The sequence below is a fragment of the Zosterops lateralis genome, assembly GCF_965231275.1.
Source record: "Zosterops lateralis genome assembly, chromosome: Z".
NCBI lineage: Eukaryota > Metazoa > Chordata > Aves > Passeriformes > Zosteropidae > Zosterops > Zosterops lateralis.
The window spans coordinates 82000268-82017790 of NC_139800.1; the positions used below are offsets into that span (position 1 = coordinate 82000268).

At 43.1% G+C, this 17523-nt stretch overlaps 1 protein-coding gene across 1 annotated transcript in view; it reads left to right on the forward strand.

Annotated features, from left to right (window-relative positions):
• Positions 1-3130: 3130 nt before the first annotated feature.
• Positions 3131-17523, forward strand: part of LOC310922701 (connector enhancer of kinase suppressor of ras 2-like) — a gene marked incomplete at both ends in the record, with an annotated part of 168642 nt that continues 154249 nt past the window's right edge. The window contains 2 exons of the mRNA XM_083883433.1: positions 3131-3171; positions 3430-3503. Of these exons, the coding sequence (XP_083739559.1) occupies positions 3131-3171; positions 3430-3503 (115 nt within the window). The remainder of the gene's footprint in view (positions 3172-3429; positions 3504-17523) is intronic.

The window sequence follows — 17523 nt, forward strand, 5'->3', positions numbered from 1 at the left end:
TTCAGTCAGAAAGTATTTCTCATTTACATGACCTAGATAGAATAATAGTGAGAAAGATGTTCCTTGATCTTTTTTTTTTCTCTTGATTTGCTACGTTCAGCCTGGAAGAAAAACACAGTCATGGGAATGCATTGTTGCTTTTATGTTGGCATTAGGAGGCAGTGCTAGGTAGGTTGGGGGATAGATCTAGGCAGAAGCCTTGCAATAAACGGGCAGAAAAACACATGGCACATTTTCAGGGGTTAGATAGGTTTGCCTATTTTAAAAAATTTGCCTTGTTTAGTGGCTTTAGACACTTGATCCCACTGCAGTGACCCGTGGCTGACAGGAATGGCGAGGGAGGAGGTTCAGAGCCGTGTCAGGACTGAGTATGACAGCTCAGTGTGTGGAGGGGGGTGTATTCCATGATTACTCATTCCAGAGTATGGAATGTTCCAGAGTGGACAACCTGTACCAAAAAGTGCTCTGAGCTGACTTGAACCATGGTTCCAGAAATAGTCTGGACTCCATTTGGCCTTTCTAGTGCTCAGCTGGATCCATCACTGAGCCCCATGGGCTGCCACAGGCTCCTTTCCTGACCCTGCCATGTTCCTGTGTCATTCTCATGGGTGTGAGGAACAAATCAACACAAGAAGAAGCAGAGGAAATCCCCAGGTTGAACCACCCATGGGCTGCCACACTGAGCACACCCATGGGAGTAGTTGAAGGAACATTTCCCTGGGGTTGGAATGATTCGTGACGAACCAGGGCCATGTGCACTGATCTTTGCAACGGAGAATGGACCTGAATAAATCATCAGGAAGGAGAGAAATGGAGCTTTTTTAACAGCTTTGAATATTTTATTCCAAGAAGTAGAACAAAAAAGTAGATGGTTGTCCTGAAGGTTGTAAAATCCCAGAATACAGGCAAACTGTGACTGGTAATGATAAGGAAAATCACAGGAGTTTATCTAACAGCCAGGTTCTTCCAGCCAGATTATAGTTACTGACTGAGCCAGCACCATGAATAACAGTGGGAATAAATGAAAATGCAAACCAGCTTTGGGGGGGAAGAGCCTCAGTAACAAAACATGAATGATTTAGAAGGTTATCATTGTGAAAATGGAAGTCCTGATTCCAAAATAATAGTTTGAGGCCTCTTTTGTCATCCAAGGACAATTTAAATGAATGGAATTATGCCCATTGATATTGATGAGCTTTGAATTCAGGTTTCATCCTCTTTCAAAAATATGTCCAAATATATTTTTAAAAAGTGCCCAGTCAAGCCTGGGTAGGAAATGTGAGACAAAGGGGCATTGACAGAATGTCTGTCAAATGACATGAATTAGGGAAACAGTCCAAACAATCATGAATGAAGTTGGTTTGGGGTTTTTTGTGCAAATGTGTCAAAATACCAAGTTCATGCATAGCATAGCTTGTCTCAAATTCTTCCATGCTGGTATTGAACTTAAAAAAAAAATAAGAATTTGAAGAAAGAATAGCCCCCAAACAACTTGTACAGTTTCCAATAGCTAATAGAAATATTTACTCTCAGTTCTAGCCCACTGTTGCCTAAAAAGAGAAGTATTGTGCCTTTGAGAGCTTTGTCATTATTATGTCCATTGTAAATAGCTATTTAGACAGAACTAAAGCTACTGAAAGTGGTCTCCCAAAACTCAGAGAGGAAGATGACATGCTGTTCAGCCTTCTTGAAGGAGAATTGATGTGAATCCTTTTGTAAAGAAGATCTGTGCTCTGAGCACTCCAAATACATCACAGAATACTAATCACACTATTTCCCAAAGCTAAAGAAAAATAAAAAAGGATGGAGTGCATCACTGAGCTGAGAATGGCACATTTCTTTGGAGATGCTTTAGTGAGGGGAAAGATGCCTGTCTGCAACCTAACTATATAAAAAAGAGCCCTGAAAGGGTAGAGAATAAACTGCCAGAGAGTAGGTTTAGATTGGATTTTAGGATGGCATTGTTCCCTGTGAGGGTGGGCAGGCCCTGGCACAGGGTGCCCAGAGAAGCTGTGGCTGCCCCTGGATCCCTGGAAGTGTCCAAGGCCAGGTTGGACAGGGCTTGGAGCAGGTGGAAGGTGTCCCTGCCCATGGCAGGGGGCGAAATGGGATGGGCTTTAAGGTCCCTTCCAACCCAAACCACCCTGGGATTCTGTGATAAATATTCCTTTGGTATTTCATGTTTCCCCACAGGGAAGACAGAGGACAGATCTCAGCCTGGGGAGTTCAGCCCAGCCCCAGGGGGAGCAGACATGGGAACATCACTGTCCTCTGCCCCTATAGTGCTGGAGAAACTTGGAGAAAAAGGCATAGAGGAAAGATCACTGAAGAGAAAGGTGGAACTGCTCTGTTCTGCCTTTTTTCTGGACTTTGAGTTTCTTCCCTTAGCATAAAATAGTGGGGCTGCAGATCTCAGACAAAAGCAGCACCTTCTCAGCCACAGGATGCAGAATTTGTGCTGCATGAGGTGCAGAGAGCCACAAATGGCTCCAAAAAGTGCTGTTTGGCACGTCTCATTGAAATGTTTCACCTTCATCTGTCAGAAGGGTAATAAACTATGGGATTAGGAATACTGAAAACATTTTTTTTTCCCTTTATAACAGAAGGGAGACATTGACTAATGATCCCACTACTGAGAGTCAAAATGCTTGCTGTATTTGTCTATCCTAAAGTGCTGTAGCAGTACAAATTGACTCTTCAATGCTGTCATTCTTTCTCTACAAAATTAATAGCTCATAGAAGGAAATATCCTGGCCCTGAATGTGGCCAAAAAAAAAAAAATAGTTTTCTCCCAGTAGTTTTTTCCCTTGGGTAAGACTTTTCATACTGTATTTGACATTCTGAATTACATGATTACACAGTACAAGACTCCAGCAAACATTTTGCATTGTAAAGATGGAGATGCTCAGCATTTTGCCAGATGCCAGGCGATATCCTGACGTTTCTATCTTCACTTTAAGCCGAGTGACAGTCAGCATATTCACAATGAAGCCGAGACAATCTGCTATCAAGTTAGAGTAGTGACATTTTCTCTGGTGAGGATCCATCCCGGGGCTCGCTGGGATAAAGCGGCTCCGCCGAGCGCGGGGTGCGGAGCGGCTCCGGCGCGGATTGCTCCCTGTGCAATGCCATGTTCTATCCCTGCCGGTGCCTCGGCGGGCAGAGCCTTTGGTAAGTAAGTCTGTACTGCACCATTTCCTGGCTCGGTGCTCCGGGTGTTGCAGGCTGTGTGCAGTGGGGGAGGTGCCAGAGCTGATCAAGCGGTGTAATTTTATACATTACTGAATCAGTGCGGGAGGAACCTGGAGGGACAAAGCATCATCTTCTCTTTGAACTGCGCTGTAAAACCCGACAGCTCTCGTAGCCCGGCCATGCTCTGATACAATTTTTCTCTCCTTTTCCTCCCCGATTTTGGTGTGAACGATAAAGTGATCTGATGATGGCTCTCGTTATGGAACCTATTAGCAAGTGGACGCCCAAGCAAGTAGTGGATTGGATGAAAGGTAGGATGGTTTTATTGCCCTGTATTGTCTGCACTTCGGATCCCGGCGATTTGCATCCGTGCCCTGGCATTCTTTGTTTTGGGAAGAGTTTATTCAGTTGTGCTGATCCCTGCGCTGCTCTGCCCGGCAGTTGTCAGAGGCAGGGCTGAGGGGAGGCTGCCTGGGCTCGCTGTGCTCCGGGAATTGCTGCCGGCAGCCGAGCGGGCATCAGCTGCATTTGTTGGACAATGCGGGCACAAAGTGTTTGTGTCTCACGGCTCCATTGTGCCTCGCACAGGGTAAACGTCGGGATGTTTGGCTGCTTTAAATGTGCCCTGGTTAGGTCTGGTTTGCTCACATCAGGTGATGTGATGCAGTGGCTGTGCAGCGCTTGTCTCTAGTTTTGGGTACCACAAGGAGCACCGGGAGCCGGGCGCTGGACTGGGGCATCCTGCTCCTCCAGAGCCGTGTCCTGCCCTGTCCAGGCTCCTCCAGGGCCGTGTCCTGCCCTGCCCAGGCTCCTTTAGGGCCGTGTCCTGCCCTGCCCAGGCTGCCCAGCCGCCTGTCCGAGGCTCCGCGTCCCCGCCAGCGGCGGGAAGGCGCAGGGCTGAGCCCGGCTCCGCGGGGAAACTCGCCGGGATAACTTGACAGGAATGATTATTTCCCCGCACATTCGCAGTTTCACAACACAGCCGTCAGCTGTGACATGTTTTGCCTGACAATGCTCGGCTGTGCTGCAAACAGACCGGGATGGATGGGAGGGCGAGGGATTGTTCTGATGATAAGTGGTTTAAATTTCTCCCGAGCGGGGGGAGGATGTATTATTCCCTCAGCGGGATGCATTAGTGTTGTTATACGGTGCTTCTGATGAGCTGTCTGTCTTCGAGACAAATAATTCCTGCCACGGGGGATCTCTGTTATATAAGGAGAAGAGGTGCGAGTTTGGGGTGTAGGTTACTGATGATTCCTGTAATGTGATGGCTGAACTTATGGGAGGGTTGGATTGGATGCCCACTTGAATGTCCTTAAAGCTTTCAAAGTGTTGTCATTAATAAGGGAATGGTTCTGATCTCATTTTGCTGAGCTGCATCTCCTCACCTCGCTGAAATTGGGCTGGTTTGTGCTCATCAGACACGTTGCCATCATCAGCTAATTGTTCTTTTACAAGCACAGAGCCCTGTGGAGCAAACAGTGTTTAGGGGACTGTATGTACTTTGTTCCTCAGGTGTTTGGGAACTCGGGGTAATTGGAGGGCTTAAGCAGGTCATTGGGATGGATCCTAAATCTTTAGGTGTAGGACTGATTCCCAGGCTCCAATGTCATTAGGTGGTATCAAATCCTGATGTGTTTGCAGAGGAGTTTTCTGATCCACTCCTTCATTCTCAGGACATAAAGAGTTAAAAAGTGGACAAATCACTCTGCTATTTTAACTCCTTACTTGAATTATAATGTAAATTAAGTGTCAAAGTGTGTAGAATACTTGTTGCTAAATTTAAAATTACTTCCTGCTACTTTTATATCCTTTCTGCTGTAGACTAATTACATCTTGGGGAACAGTAATCCATGATGTACAGTGGAGGAAGGTCATACAAGCAGCAGGTTTTTAAATGTCTGGAGTTGCCTGACAGTTGGATTTCCATACCAGACTGCACAGTGCACCATCCACAGGGATATCTGGAGCAGGCAGCACTGTCAGTGCTGTGCCTCTATGTTCAAGCATAAATGAAGACAATGCAATGAACACTGAGGTATCCACAACATTGATATTTTCCTTGGTAACATGAGCTGCACATCCACAAACGGAAAGTTGCACATTTGTCCATTTTCTCCACATTAATATTACAAGTCTCCTTTTTATCCCAGCATTTACTTTTGCAGATGCATTGTTCAGCTGCAGCCAAAGAAAAGACCCAACCCACACAAATGGCAGTCAGTTTAAAACTACTTGTAACAACCTTACTTTGCAAAAATTGCCCAAGTGTGGCCACTGTTTGCCTGTAATTTCAATGTATTGTGGAGCTCAGCTCTGTTGGCTACAGTCACTCTGCTAAACCCATGTGCCAGAGAGGTTAAAGGCAGTGATTTTCTGTGATAAGGTAGTTTTTATGTAGTTCTTCAATCCTGAAAGGTCACTTCTTTCACAGCATTAAAAGACAAATTCAAGACACTTTCAAAAAATTACCACTTTAGGAATGACTATTATCTTGACTGCAGACAGCAACATGTTAATAAACACTGGAACAAATATTGCCACCGTAATATACCTTGGGGAGGTGACTTAAAAATATGTAGACAATTAGTTTTATTTGTGGAGTTTGTAAATGATAGCGTTTTTCACAGGGAAATGACAGCAGCATGCTTTTAAAATTTGCATTTATCATATCCCTTGAAGCCATGAGAACTTACTTCTAAAATCTGTTAGCAGAGCCTGTGTTTTGAAACTTGGTAGCAGTGAGTACACGAAGCATCAAGTAACTGTAGAGAAGATGGAAGGAAGCCACAAAAATGATGTTAATGGTCCCCAGAATGTATCCTGGTTACAGCATCCAAAGAGAGCAGCAGCTGCAGCCTGAGCCTCCCCCAAGAGGAGACACCCTTCTGTTATTTTCCTTTAGGAAATGTTACTTGCCAAAAAAGTAAAAATTGGTAGGCTTTAAGGAACATTGTAATGACAAGTTGGCATCTTGTATTTATCCACAGTTCCTTTCTCGGGGATGCACTCAACTGGAATTCAATTAGAGAACTGCATCTGATGGTGTGGACAACCTGAAAAGGCCATGCAAGTCTGGAGAAATTGATTCCTGGGGTTCTCAGAGGTTCTAGAAGTTAAACCTCTGGATACTTTTGTGTTAAAGAACTGTGTTTATATACAAAAATATTTTGCAAAGTTTAGCAGAGACAGCAGAAGGCAGTGTGGTTAAAAGGGAAGGTTTCAAAGGAGCTGACAACATTAATTGGGAAGGATTTTTAAAAACAGTTTTAGTCAGTATTCTTTTTTTTTTCCCCAGAATTTTCCAAAATTTTAAACATCTCCTAATGGTTTTTAGGTGTTTCCCCTGGTATACAGCCATTTCTTATGTAACTTACCTGTTTTCCTGGGGATGTGTACTGTGGACCCGAAAGGTTCTTCAGGAAAAACCTTTGCCGTGGTCAGATTCCGTGGTGGCCCCACTGGAAAACAAAACTTTACCCATAAAGCTCCCCAGTACCTTCAGGGTCAGAGTGGTTTCTAGCTGGTCAATTTTCCCTGGATTAGGTTCAATATATTAATGTGAGTAAATGGCAAACTGCCCTCCAAGGTGTGCATCTGGAACTGGGATTGGATTGTGCATTGGATTGAATGATTTACCTGGAGATTTTTGTTGCTTTTTGGCACAGGAGCTCCCTGTGAAACTCAGGGACACTTTGCAGGTTATCAGTGAGCAGTCCAAACCCAAACCTCCCTATTTTAGTGTGCAGTGAGCAAGGGAGTCCTGCAGATTCTGGGGTGCAGAGGGGAGCTAGCATGTCTGACTGAATTAACAAAAGGGTGAGAGTTTGTGTTTCCATTGGAGGCAAAATCTGAAGGGAATTCTCTGTACTTTTAGAACCAAGAGCATTGGAGATGTTGTACTTCCTAAGGGGAGCAGTTTACAAGTAGGTCATTTAAAATGTGAACTCATTTACAGGGAAGTGACACCTCTGTCCAAATAAATACTCACTTCTCAAAGCTGTCCAAGGAAATGTAATGAGATGAAATACAATGCAATGAAAATACAGCTGTGGCTTTCAGAGAATGCAGTGTTATTGAACAGCTAAAAATTAAAATGGGAAGCCAGCTATTCCTTAAGTACCTGTAATAACTCCACACAGAGTCTGTGATTCAAAGTCCTGGGGGCTGACAGGTTTGTCTGCCAAAACAGCCTGCAGTGGAGGTTTCTCTCCTAATAAATGGTCTGCTATAGACACCCATTTCACAACTGTGAGCCATTTCCCCCCCTTTAAATCTAGAATTTCTGCACCCTCAACAGGAGATGTAGACATTAAAAAAAAAAAAAAAAAAAAAAAAAAAAAAAAAAAAAAAAAAAAAAAATTAATTCAGTTGGTAAACTGATTAACTGTGCTGCACTGATCCTGTGCAGAATAATTATATGTTTAGCTGAAGGGTTTTCCTTAGCATGTAATTCCCTGATTTCAGGCTGGCTCATAAAAGGGAAAGGCAGGGAGGGAGGGAGTGGAGAGCAGGGAAGCTGATGACGTGAGAGGACTTGTTAACATTCACATCACGCCGGGCTCCGGCAAACCCCTCTCCCTCTTCCTCTGCTTCCCATTAGCTCACCACCCGTGCTGGAGCAATGTGTCACAGCCAGGGAGCCTCCTCTCTTTGCAGGACATCATATTTATCTATCAGACCTCAGAACGTGCTGGAAGCACAGCTGAATATCGTGATCCACTGCCAAAGCAGCAGCCCTGTAGGTGCTGAGCTGGGTGATGCTTGGCTTCCCTGATCCCCCTTCCTGACCCCGCAGTCCCATAATCCGGGAACACAATTCCGCGAGATGCAATTTGAAACCGGAGTAGATAACCGAGGTCATCTCTTATTTAGAAAAATGTAGGCTTTATAGCATCTTTTCAGCTCTCTCCGGAGACAAATAGGTTTGGGAGAGATCCGAGCAGAATTGGAGTTCAATTTCCAAGCTATTCTAAAGTAAAGGTTTCACCGTTTTCCTTCTGCTCTCACCAATTGTACAACTGAAACAAACAATTCGCTGTCGTGGCTCCCCCTTGGATTCCTATGCTCCACTGGCACCACATTTCCAGTTGTCTCTAGGAAGTCACTGAATCAGAACTGGCTGCAATTCCTCCCCGATTTCCCCCACAAGTTTTAGACTTTAATGCTTCTTTGTAATGAATCTTGTGAACCACTCTTGAGTGCTGTAAACTGTTTGCTTTTAAAAGGTCAGCAGAGCCCACCTCAGAGTTGACAGCTTCGCAATGTAAGTGCCAAAGGTCAGATTTCAAGGAACAGGTTCCCAATATTGAGCAGAGTTAAGTGTTGGAATGAGCTGTCCAGGCAGGTTGGGCCATTCCCTTTGTAGGAGGTTTTGAACACAGCTGAGAAGAGCTTCAGCATCCCTCTGGAAGCGTTTCTGTGCCGAGTCTGTCCCCAGCAGAGTGATCTAATGTCTTCTCAAGGCTTCTGCCAATTTAGATAGGATTTTGGGATAGTTTGTTGCAAGGTAATCACCCTCATCTTTGAAATGTGAAAAGTCCCAAAGAGATTATAGCTCTGGCTTCCTGCTGGATATTTTACAGTTTATATTTCCTAGAATAACCATGGGAGATGATGTCCAATGTCTAGAGCTCGGGAGTCCTCCTGCTGTGTGTCAGGAGGGGAGCAGCAGAGCTGGTGATCGTCAGAGCTGCAGCCCCAGGAGCAAACACAGACCTGCTCCACTTCCAGCAACATTCCCAAAAGGCCCATTCCGGCCTGCCCCAGAGGGTAAGGTAGCAAACAGACCTCAGGATTACCAGGAGCCAGTGCCCTCAAGGGTTTGACTGTTACCACCTTTAATTCAGTTTGTGCCCCACTGGCAGCCTGGAGGGACAACAAAAACCACTTCGCTGAGCCCATGGCTCCAGTCTGTGTCCTCCCAGTAACTGCAGCCGTGGTTGGGGTCATTGCCAGGTGGCCCACAATAAAATTTAATACAAAGACCTCCCTAAATCAAGTCTATCTCTAATTCTCTATGGAAATTATTTTGGCTGAGGTATTTCTGCATCCCTATCACTATTACCTCATCTTCACTAACTCCACTTTGAGGACCAATTAGAAACTGGTCTATATATCTTGTTCTATAGCACTATCTCCATAAAAGGTTTCAGCAACATTTAGCAATTTAATGGTCTGTATTTATTATCAGGTTATTTAGGACTTTATTCTGAAATTTCCCTATCTATAAAGCATTCAGACCTTTTTAAGAAATGTAATTCTGCTCCCAGAGAAAAGTCTGAGCTCAATGAAAGTCTCTCAAGTCACATTTATCAAGCGTAACTAATCTTTCAGGTCATTATGTAAAGAAATTTGCTTTATTGTCTTGCAGCTTTATATCAGCAGTCAGACAATGTGTCACGCACTGCTGTGCCTTGTAACCTTTACCATGTGTTAAAATTATGCAAAATCCCCAACTTCCTCCCAGTCCTGACCATCCCAGGGAGGGCATCCCAGAGTGGCCATGCAAATTCAGAAGAGTTCAACCTTCTCCAGCTCTCCATTATTTCACAGTGCTTCATCTTATGAAGCAAAATTCAGGATAAATTGGCTCCTGTGGATGACACATTAAATGAGGTGCTGCATGTCAGGAAACTGCAAAGACACTGGATCCTGTTCAGCAATAAGATGCTTTCATGGTTTCTTCCCAGACTTTCTTGCACCACTCATTCCAGTTTCTAATTTTTTCCTTCCTTTGGCAGGATTGGCATCAGCCATAACCCTGAGAACTGTGTGTAATGGTGTTAACAGTTTGTAAAATGTGGATTTCCTATGAAAAGAGAAGAACATCTCAGTGCTACAGGATTCCTGGCTGCCTATGTTAGAAGGCAGTTAGAGAAACATTGCATTGTGCAGAAAAATACATTATGGGTATCATTTCAGTGCATGGAAAACACTGCCTAGATGGGGGAGTGCCAGGCAAAGCTCTGTTCCAGATCCTGTCTCAGAACCCATGGGAAGGCAGCTCCATGTTTGGGTAAAGAAATATTCCTGCCTGAGAAATCTCCTTTCCTCTCATTCTGATGGGTTCAATGTTTTGAATTTCTTTTTGCAACAAAAGGAAAAAGAACCTAATGCAAAAAGTAAATTGCAATTTGTCCTCTTGCAAAGTTGTTTTAGCGCCTACAAAGCTTTCAAAGCTAAAAAAGGCAGAGCTTATCCTTTTAATGCCATTCTTTCAGAACTGCTGTCCTGCCACGCTGACAGAAATGGAGGTTGTGCCTCTGGTGCTGAAATTAGTGACACTCTTGATATTAAATGAAGCATTTTACTGAATAAACCACTGTAGTATCAAGTATTGCTGAGCAATAATCTGCATTCATCCTCTCCACCCAGAGTGATTTTGTAGATTTTGACTGTGATTTTGATCTTCTAAGTACTGCTTTTCATTACTAATTTAAATTGCTACTTTTGCAATTTAGGTTTTTTAGTAAACATGACAATCTCTTCCTTGATGCCATTGCAGTGAGGGCAGGAGCTGGAAAGGAAAGGTTCAGAAGTTACTCTTAAGGGATTCAGAGAGAGGAAAAATTATGAGGTTATATTTGTGAAGGGCTCTAGTGATGAATCAAAATGAAATTATTTCTGATTAACTAACACTCAAACAGCTCCTAAAACATATCCTTGCTGACCCTCTGCAGAGAAGTGCTCAGGAGGATTCAAGGCCAATGCAATGTTTGGGATTTCCTACTCAAATTCTCCACCAACTGTTTTCCAGCAGAGATGAAATATAAAAAGACTGTGGAGCATTTTTAGTTCAAACGTAGGTGGCATGTTTGAAATAAAAACGTAGCAGCCAGTAATTTTACAAAATACATTCAGCTTCATTCACTACAAATATGTCCATCTCTTTCATTCTTGGCATCAAACAAAGCCTAGAAAAACTGTAGGGATTGCAGGTGTTCTTAAGGCAGAAAATGTGTTTTGTATAAGTATGCTGAAACTACTGCAGCTCTAGAAAGGATTCCTTTGGCACATCTGCTTCTTTTACATGGAAGACTCTCTCTGGGTGCAGGCAGAGACGGGTGTCAGCCTGACAGCTCAGACATGCCAATAATCACCTGAATTAAAGCATTTTTTACTTCTCTCTCCCCACCAGCTTCCCCCATTCCCTTTTTTCCTCTCTCCTGCTTATTCACATTTCTCTCCAGCAGCACTTTTCTTGCCTTTGTCATAATTAGATGGCCAATAAGCATTAGATTGTGAAGGAATTTGTTCATTTAACATCAAAAAATTCTAGCTTTGAGAGTCTTAGAAAGGGTTTCAGTGATTTGGAAGTGAAGTGCATCAAAAATCCCATGGGAAGTGAAAATCACCAGCCTCAAGAGGCCAAGCACAGCTCCTGGGAGCTTTAAAGGGCAGCTGGAAGAAGGCAAATGTTGCTGTTTCATTGATTCTCCATTAAAATCTGCTGTGGATATCCTGGATATTCCTCAGTTCTCTTTCAGGCTATGAAATGCTGCTTCCCTGGGAGACATGGATGAGGGAGGTTCAACAGTGGTATAGAGTAATGAAATGCTCTCCAGTGGATGGGGATGCACAGTTTCCCCAGAGAAGTTATGGGTGAACCATCCCTGAAGTGCCCAAGGCCAGGTTGGATGGGGCTTGGAGCAGCCTGGGCCAGTGGAAGGTGTCCCTGCCCGTGGTAGGGGTGGGACTGGATGGGCTTTAAGGTCCCTTTCAACACAAACCAGACTGGAATTCCATGATCTTACACTACACAGGGATATGCTGCAGTGGGCACATTCCTAAATCCATGAGAGTCCTCTGCAGGCATCTGTTACTGATCACTCAGCCCCAGCCATGAGCTCGTCATGAAAATGCCCTCAATTTTAATTGCCCATTGTCAAGAGATTTCAACTGTTCTTTTCCAAACCACAGTGAGAAATTCTCTTAGTTATACCAAAAACAACATTGTAGTTAACAGAGGGGGAAAAAACCTCTCAAAGCAGAGAAAAAACCCTTTGAAATTTGCATTTGTATCATGTGGTTGGAGGGAACAGGTAGCTCAGAACTAACAGAGTTTAGAATATTCACTACTTGAATGTCACATAAAAAGAAATGGATCCACTTTAGACAGCAGCTCACCAGTGCTGTTTTTGCAGAAATAAATTCTGGAGAACAAAGTTAGTGAATAATCCATCAAAAAATGTAACAAATAATTACCTGAGTAACAAAAAAGTTAGATCAGGATAATAGACAAAAAGTTTCCACCTAGGATAGACAAAAAAAAAAGGATAAACTTAACAGATAACTAAAAAAAATTAATTTTTTTTTTCAGGAAAATGGAGGAAAACCCTTCTCAAGGCTTTGATAAGTGGACTTAAAAACGTTAGGGAATTTGCTAAGGAAGCCATCACCTGCTGAAGGATACAGTGGGACATCATGTTAACTGTTTCTTGTTTATCTGAAAATTCTCTGGCCAAGTTATCAATGCTTTTTGTGGCAGCAGCAGCAATCATTATTTGCATATCAGCAGTGAGGCAATGCTTTAACTAGAAACCAAATTGCTCAAATGATCCTTCAATGAAAGTGTTTTAATTCAATCATTCCAAGAGCCATCAATATCACTCAGCATGTGGGAGGGAGTTTTGTATTCCTCACTTACTGTGGATGGCTCTTTGTGTGTCCCTCAGCACATTTTATTTATCTGAAGGTAGTTCTGTAGTTTCTTCATTAAGAAGTTCTCCTCTGGTGTCAAATCAGCAGAGTTTCTCCTTAAAGCTTTTTTAATATTTCCATTTTCCTTTAGGATCAACTTTTCCAATTAAAGGATGTTGGTGGATGAGGAATCCCAGCTTTTGGAATGAGTTAATTCCACATAATCTTTGACATTTTATCAAAGAGGTTTAAATATCCCATTATGAGTTTGGCAGTTCTCTGCCTTCCATGTCAGGACATCCAGGCAGGAATTCTGAGTGGACCAAAGCTGTCCAGTTCTTCTCTGCAATGTCAGCCTGCCAGGACTCACCCCAGTGCTCTTTGCTTTCCTTTCACCCTCCAATGTCATACTTGATTTGAATTGCTGAAATTCTCATCAAATTATTCTTTCAAATCTCATTAATATCCCGTCTTTCCAGGGGAAAATGATAGACAATATTTCAATTTTTTTTTGCCTGCAAACTGGCAGGCTGTCACATAAAAGGACAAAATTAAGCCTTACAGCACAATGTTAAAGCCATCCCAGAACAGCTCCTGTTTGTCCTCATCATGAAATAACCAACAGTGGTGGAAGAGCAGAAAAATATAAATTGCACCTGTGGTTAACCCTAGTAGGCATCCATGCCTGATCATGTAATTTTTATCAGTTTGGAGCAGTTCAAAGTATCCCAGAATAATTTATATTTGACTATCAGACCATCACTCATTCTTCTGGAGCCACTGTCTTTCTCTACTCCACAGTTACCATCCCCAAAAACATGGTAATGAAGCCCCATGACTAAGCAGTCCCAAAATGATAACAGAATTTGCATAATTGAGATTAGGTGCAGAGAAAACCCACAAATTTCTCAGAAGAAAAAAAAAATAAATAAAAGTACTATGTAGTGGATATGTTAAAATATTTGCCAAGTACAGTTTGAATCAGGAACTGTGATTCTTTGGAGAGTTAAACTTAATCAGGGTTTCTAAAAAACATGAAGAACAGAGGAGTTTGAAGGTAAGATTATTTCATACTATTTTGATCTGAAGGGCATTTTATCGCTTCCTGTAGTCAAGGGTTTTTGGCAAATAATCTTGATTTGTGTATTTGGATGATCAGTTATGCTCTGAGATAAATTCAGGTGATGTCTCCAAAGTACTGGAAATTGTGCATTTGGAAAACACTGTGTTGTCTTCCTTAATCTCCCATAATAATCTTAGGAATGGGACATTAACTGAGATTTTTCCTGAAGAACTAGGAATTCTGTAATATTTACAGACAAGATGCACTGTGGTCTATGTTGTTTTCAACCCCAATGACTGTCAATAGCCCTTGCCTCATAAAACACAACAAGAAGAGCATTTTTTTGGTTTAAAATCTTCTGCAATGTATGTCCTAAAGCTGGCTGAGGCTAAGCTCATTTCAGTGAACCTCACACACAGGTAAACCTGGCCCAAAAGTCAGTCTGGTGAGAGAGAGAGAGAGGGAGAGACAGCTCTGAAAATAAATCCACTCTTGCAGAGCAGGATCCTTGATACAGAAGTGTCAGTACCTCCTGCAGACTGGCTGCACTGATTAAGGTAATAAAACTGATCAAGCAGTTTAATTAGGAAATATTCTTGAGGGACACTTTAGATCACAGCGCAGCCATGCACTGGTATGGTCTCTTTTTTTATTATTTTAAAATTTGTGGGGATCTACCAAGGGTTGTTGATAGAACCAATTTTAACTAGCAAAGAAGCAGAGTTTGTTAAAGCAGAGTTTGTTAAAGCAGATTAGTGAAGCAGGGTTTGTTAAAGCCAGCCTCATTTCCAGCCTCCATTATCTTCCATTTTCCCTCTTTGCAGTTCCTGTTTCCCACTCCTGTGTTTTCACTTGTTGGTTTGGCTCTGAAAAATCAATAAATGCATATAGATGAGGAGGATACCAACAGGAGTTGAAAAAAGCCTCACTAGAAATCCTAGAAACTGAAAAAAGGCATGGTAGTCTGGGGCTGCTATGGACAAATGCTGCAATGGCTTCTGGTAAAAGACACAGAGGCAAATATGCAACTGAAATTGTATTTAATTAAACAAGGGCATTTAATGCTAGGATGGGGGAATGGCTTTAGGCTGAAGGAAGGGAAATTTAAATGGGATATTGGGAAGGAATTCCTAGCTGTGAAGGTGGTGAGGCCCTGGCACAGCGTGCCCAGAGCAGCTGTGGCTGCCCCTGGATCACAGGAAGTGTCCAAGGCCAGGTTGGACATTGGGGCTTGGAGCAACCTGGGACAGTGGAAGGTGTCCCTGCTCATGGCAAGGGGTGGAACAGGATGGCCTTTAAGGTCTCTTCCAACCCAAATAATTTTGGGATTCTGTGGTTCTATGAAAGTGAAAAGCAATGTTTATGTACAGATGTGCTGACACTGGTTTGCAAAACACGGAATTGGAAATGGATACACTGATGTAAAGGTAAATATGGGATTTACAGTTCAGAAATTGATAATTTTCTAAATCTCTATTAAACCAAGCCATCATGGTGGTATTTCCATTTTTACCCTGATTAAAGTGGGTGATATTGTGATCCAAACAGATTCCAACAGACTGGGCTGATGGAAAGCAGTCAAAATGCTTTGAAAAACAATGTTAAAATCTGTGGCCTCCTCCTCTCCTGCAGACCCTGGCAGCAGGACTGCACTGCCTGTTCTCACTGTATGGAGCAGTTCACTCCTGTTTTAATCGACAGCCACATTGCAGTCTGTGCTGCATTTCAGGAAAGGATGACATTGTCTGTGTGCAGCTTTTGCAAGGGAGTTCAGAGCTGCTGAGAGGCACTGGGTAAAGGCAGGATCATTATCACCCTCCTGCTGCTGGGAGGTTCTGCTCCTTATCAGATCAGGTAACCTGGCACAAAGCAATATTTACTGTCAAAGAGTAATGACAGCCTCATCTACATTGTGCACTATTAACTCTTTTCTGGCTCTGGAATATAGCAAACCTGCAGTGTTTCATTGTTCAGGGCATTCTTGGATTGCTAAAGGGGCAGAAAGAATTCTCTGGTGCTGAAGTGCAAACCAAGTGTGATGCAAACAAAGGTTCTGAGTTTTACAGGTGTTTCACAAGTATTTTAACAGTAACCATTCTTAATAATGACAGGAAGAAGATGCGAAATGCAGAGAAATGGCAATTTAATACCTTTAGCATCTGTAACACAGAAAAGATTCATTATGGGTGCTTGCATTTTAGAATTCCATTCGTTCCACAGTGCAGGGAAAGTGCTACAGAAAAGATCTGGCTAGCAATGGCTTCACCAGGGAAATCACATCTTCCAAACTGAAGTGTTTTTGTGCACTCACAGAGCCCATTAATCAAGGGGAAAAATTAAAGCATGTTATTCATATTTGCTGTGTTTGGATTTGAAGTGATGAGAATGATAATAATGATCCTGAGAATTATTATTAAGTAATATGAAGTGGTTTGTTTGAAGGAATAAATATGATTTGGCCTGTGAAGGTTCAGACATCTGGTACAAGCATATGGGTTGGAAATCATTAGATAATCGTTACAAAAATACAAGGAAAAAGTCTTTTTAATGACAGAATTGAGGCCTTCAGGATTCCATGGACTTCCCTCTGGAATGGAACCTTCCTGTCCCTGTTATACCTCAGAGCTCTCAAGAATTGTGCAATGCCTGTCAGGATACTGAATTTACTTCTTTGGGACATGCCCAAAGTAGCAAACAGCTTTCAAAACTTGTTTTCACTAAATGTTTTAGGCAGCACTGATTTTTGAGTGGTAAATTGTCTTCTCTGCTAAACATGTGTGTGCTGTGGGTTCACATTGCACTGCAGTGCCAAGACTTGGTATGGATTTACTCAGTAGAAAGTTCTGATCAGAGAATCCTGGGATGGTTTTGATTGGAAGGGACCTTAAAGCTCATCCAGTGCCAGCCCTGCCAAGGGCAGGGACACGTTCCAGTATCCCAGGCTGCTCCAAGCCCCAGTGTCCAACCTGCTATTGAACAAGGAATGGAGAGTCAACAACTCCTCTGGGCACCCTGTGCCAGGGCCTCACCATGTCTACAGTCAAGGATTTCTCCCTGATTTGTCCTCTAACCTGGAGTAAGGCTTGGTGTAAGTCTGAGGAGGTATGAGGGGGGAGTAACATGGTGGCAGCCAGGAAGGGCCAGCAGGAATTCCTGTGTTCCTGGGAGAACCAGACCCAGTGACAATTGTGGCTTGGTCCAGGAACTTCCCAAATAACCTGAGAGGGTCACTCCTGTGGGTGCCCTGTCCTCTGCCAGGGGCTCAGGGAGAGCCTGTTTGGCTGCAGGCATTCATCCATCACCTGCAGCAAGAGCAGGGTGTGTCCTGGCCCAGCCAAAAGCATCCCTGAGGATTCTCCACCCAACCTGTGCTGAGCCATCCCCAGGCCATGGAGAACATTCCTGTCACTCTCACAGATCCCTCTGCTGGGTCATCACTAATTCATACCCAGGCACTAACCAGGAATCATTTACACATCTCATCACCATAAACCAAGCACTTGGTGAACCAAAGCCTCTGGGAAAATACAATATTAATTCTCTCTTCCTTGCTTTGTGTATTTTGATTTCCTCTCTGATTCTGTTAAGCTGAAACATCTCCACAATTTATTCAACAAATATGACTT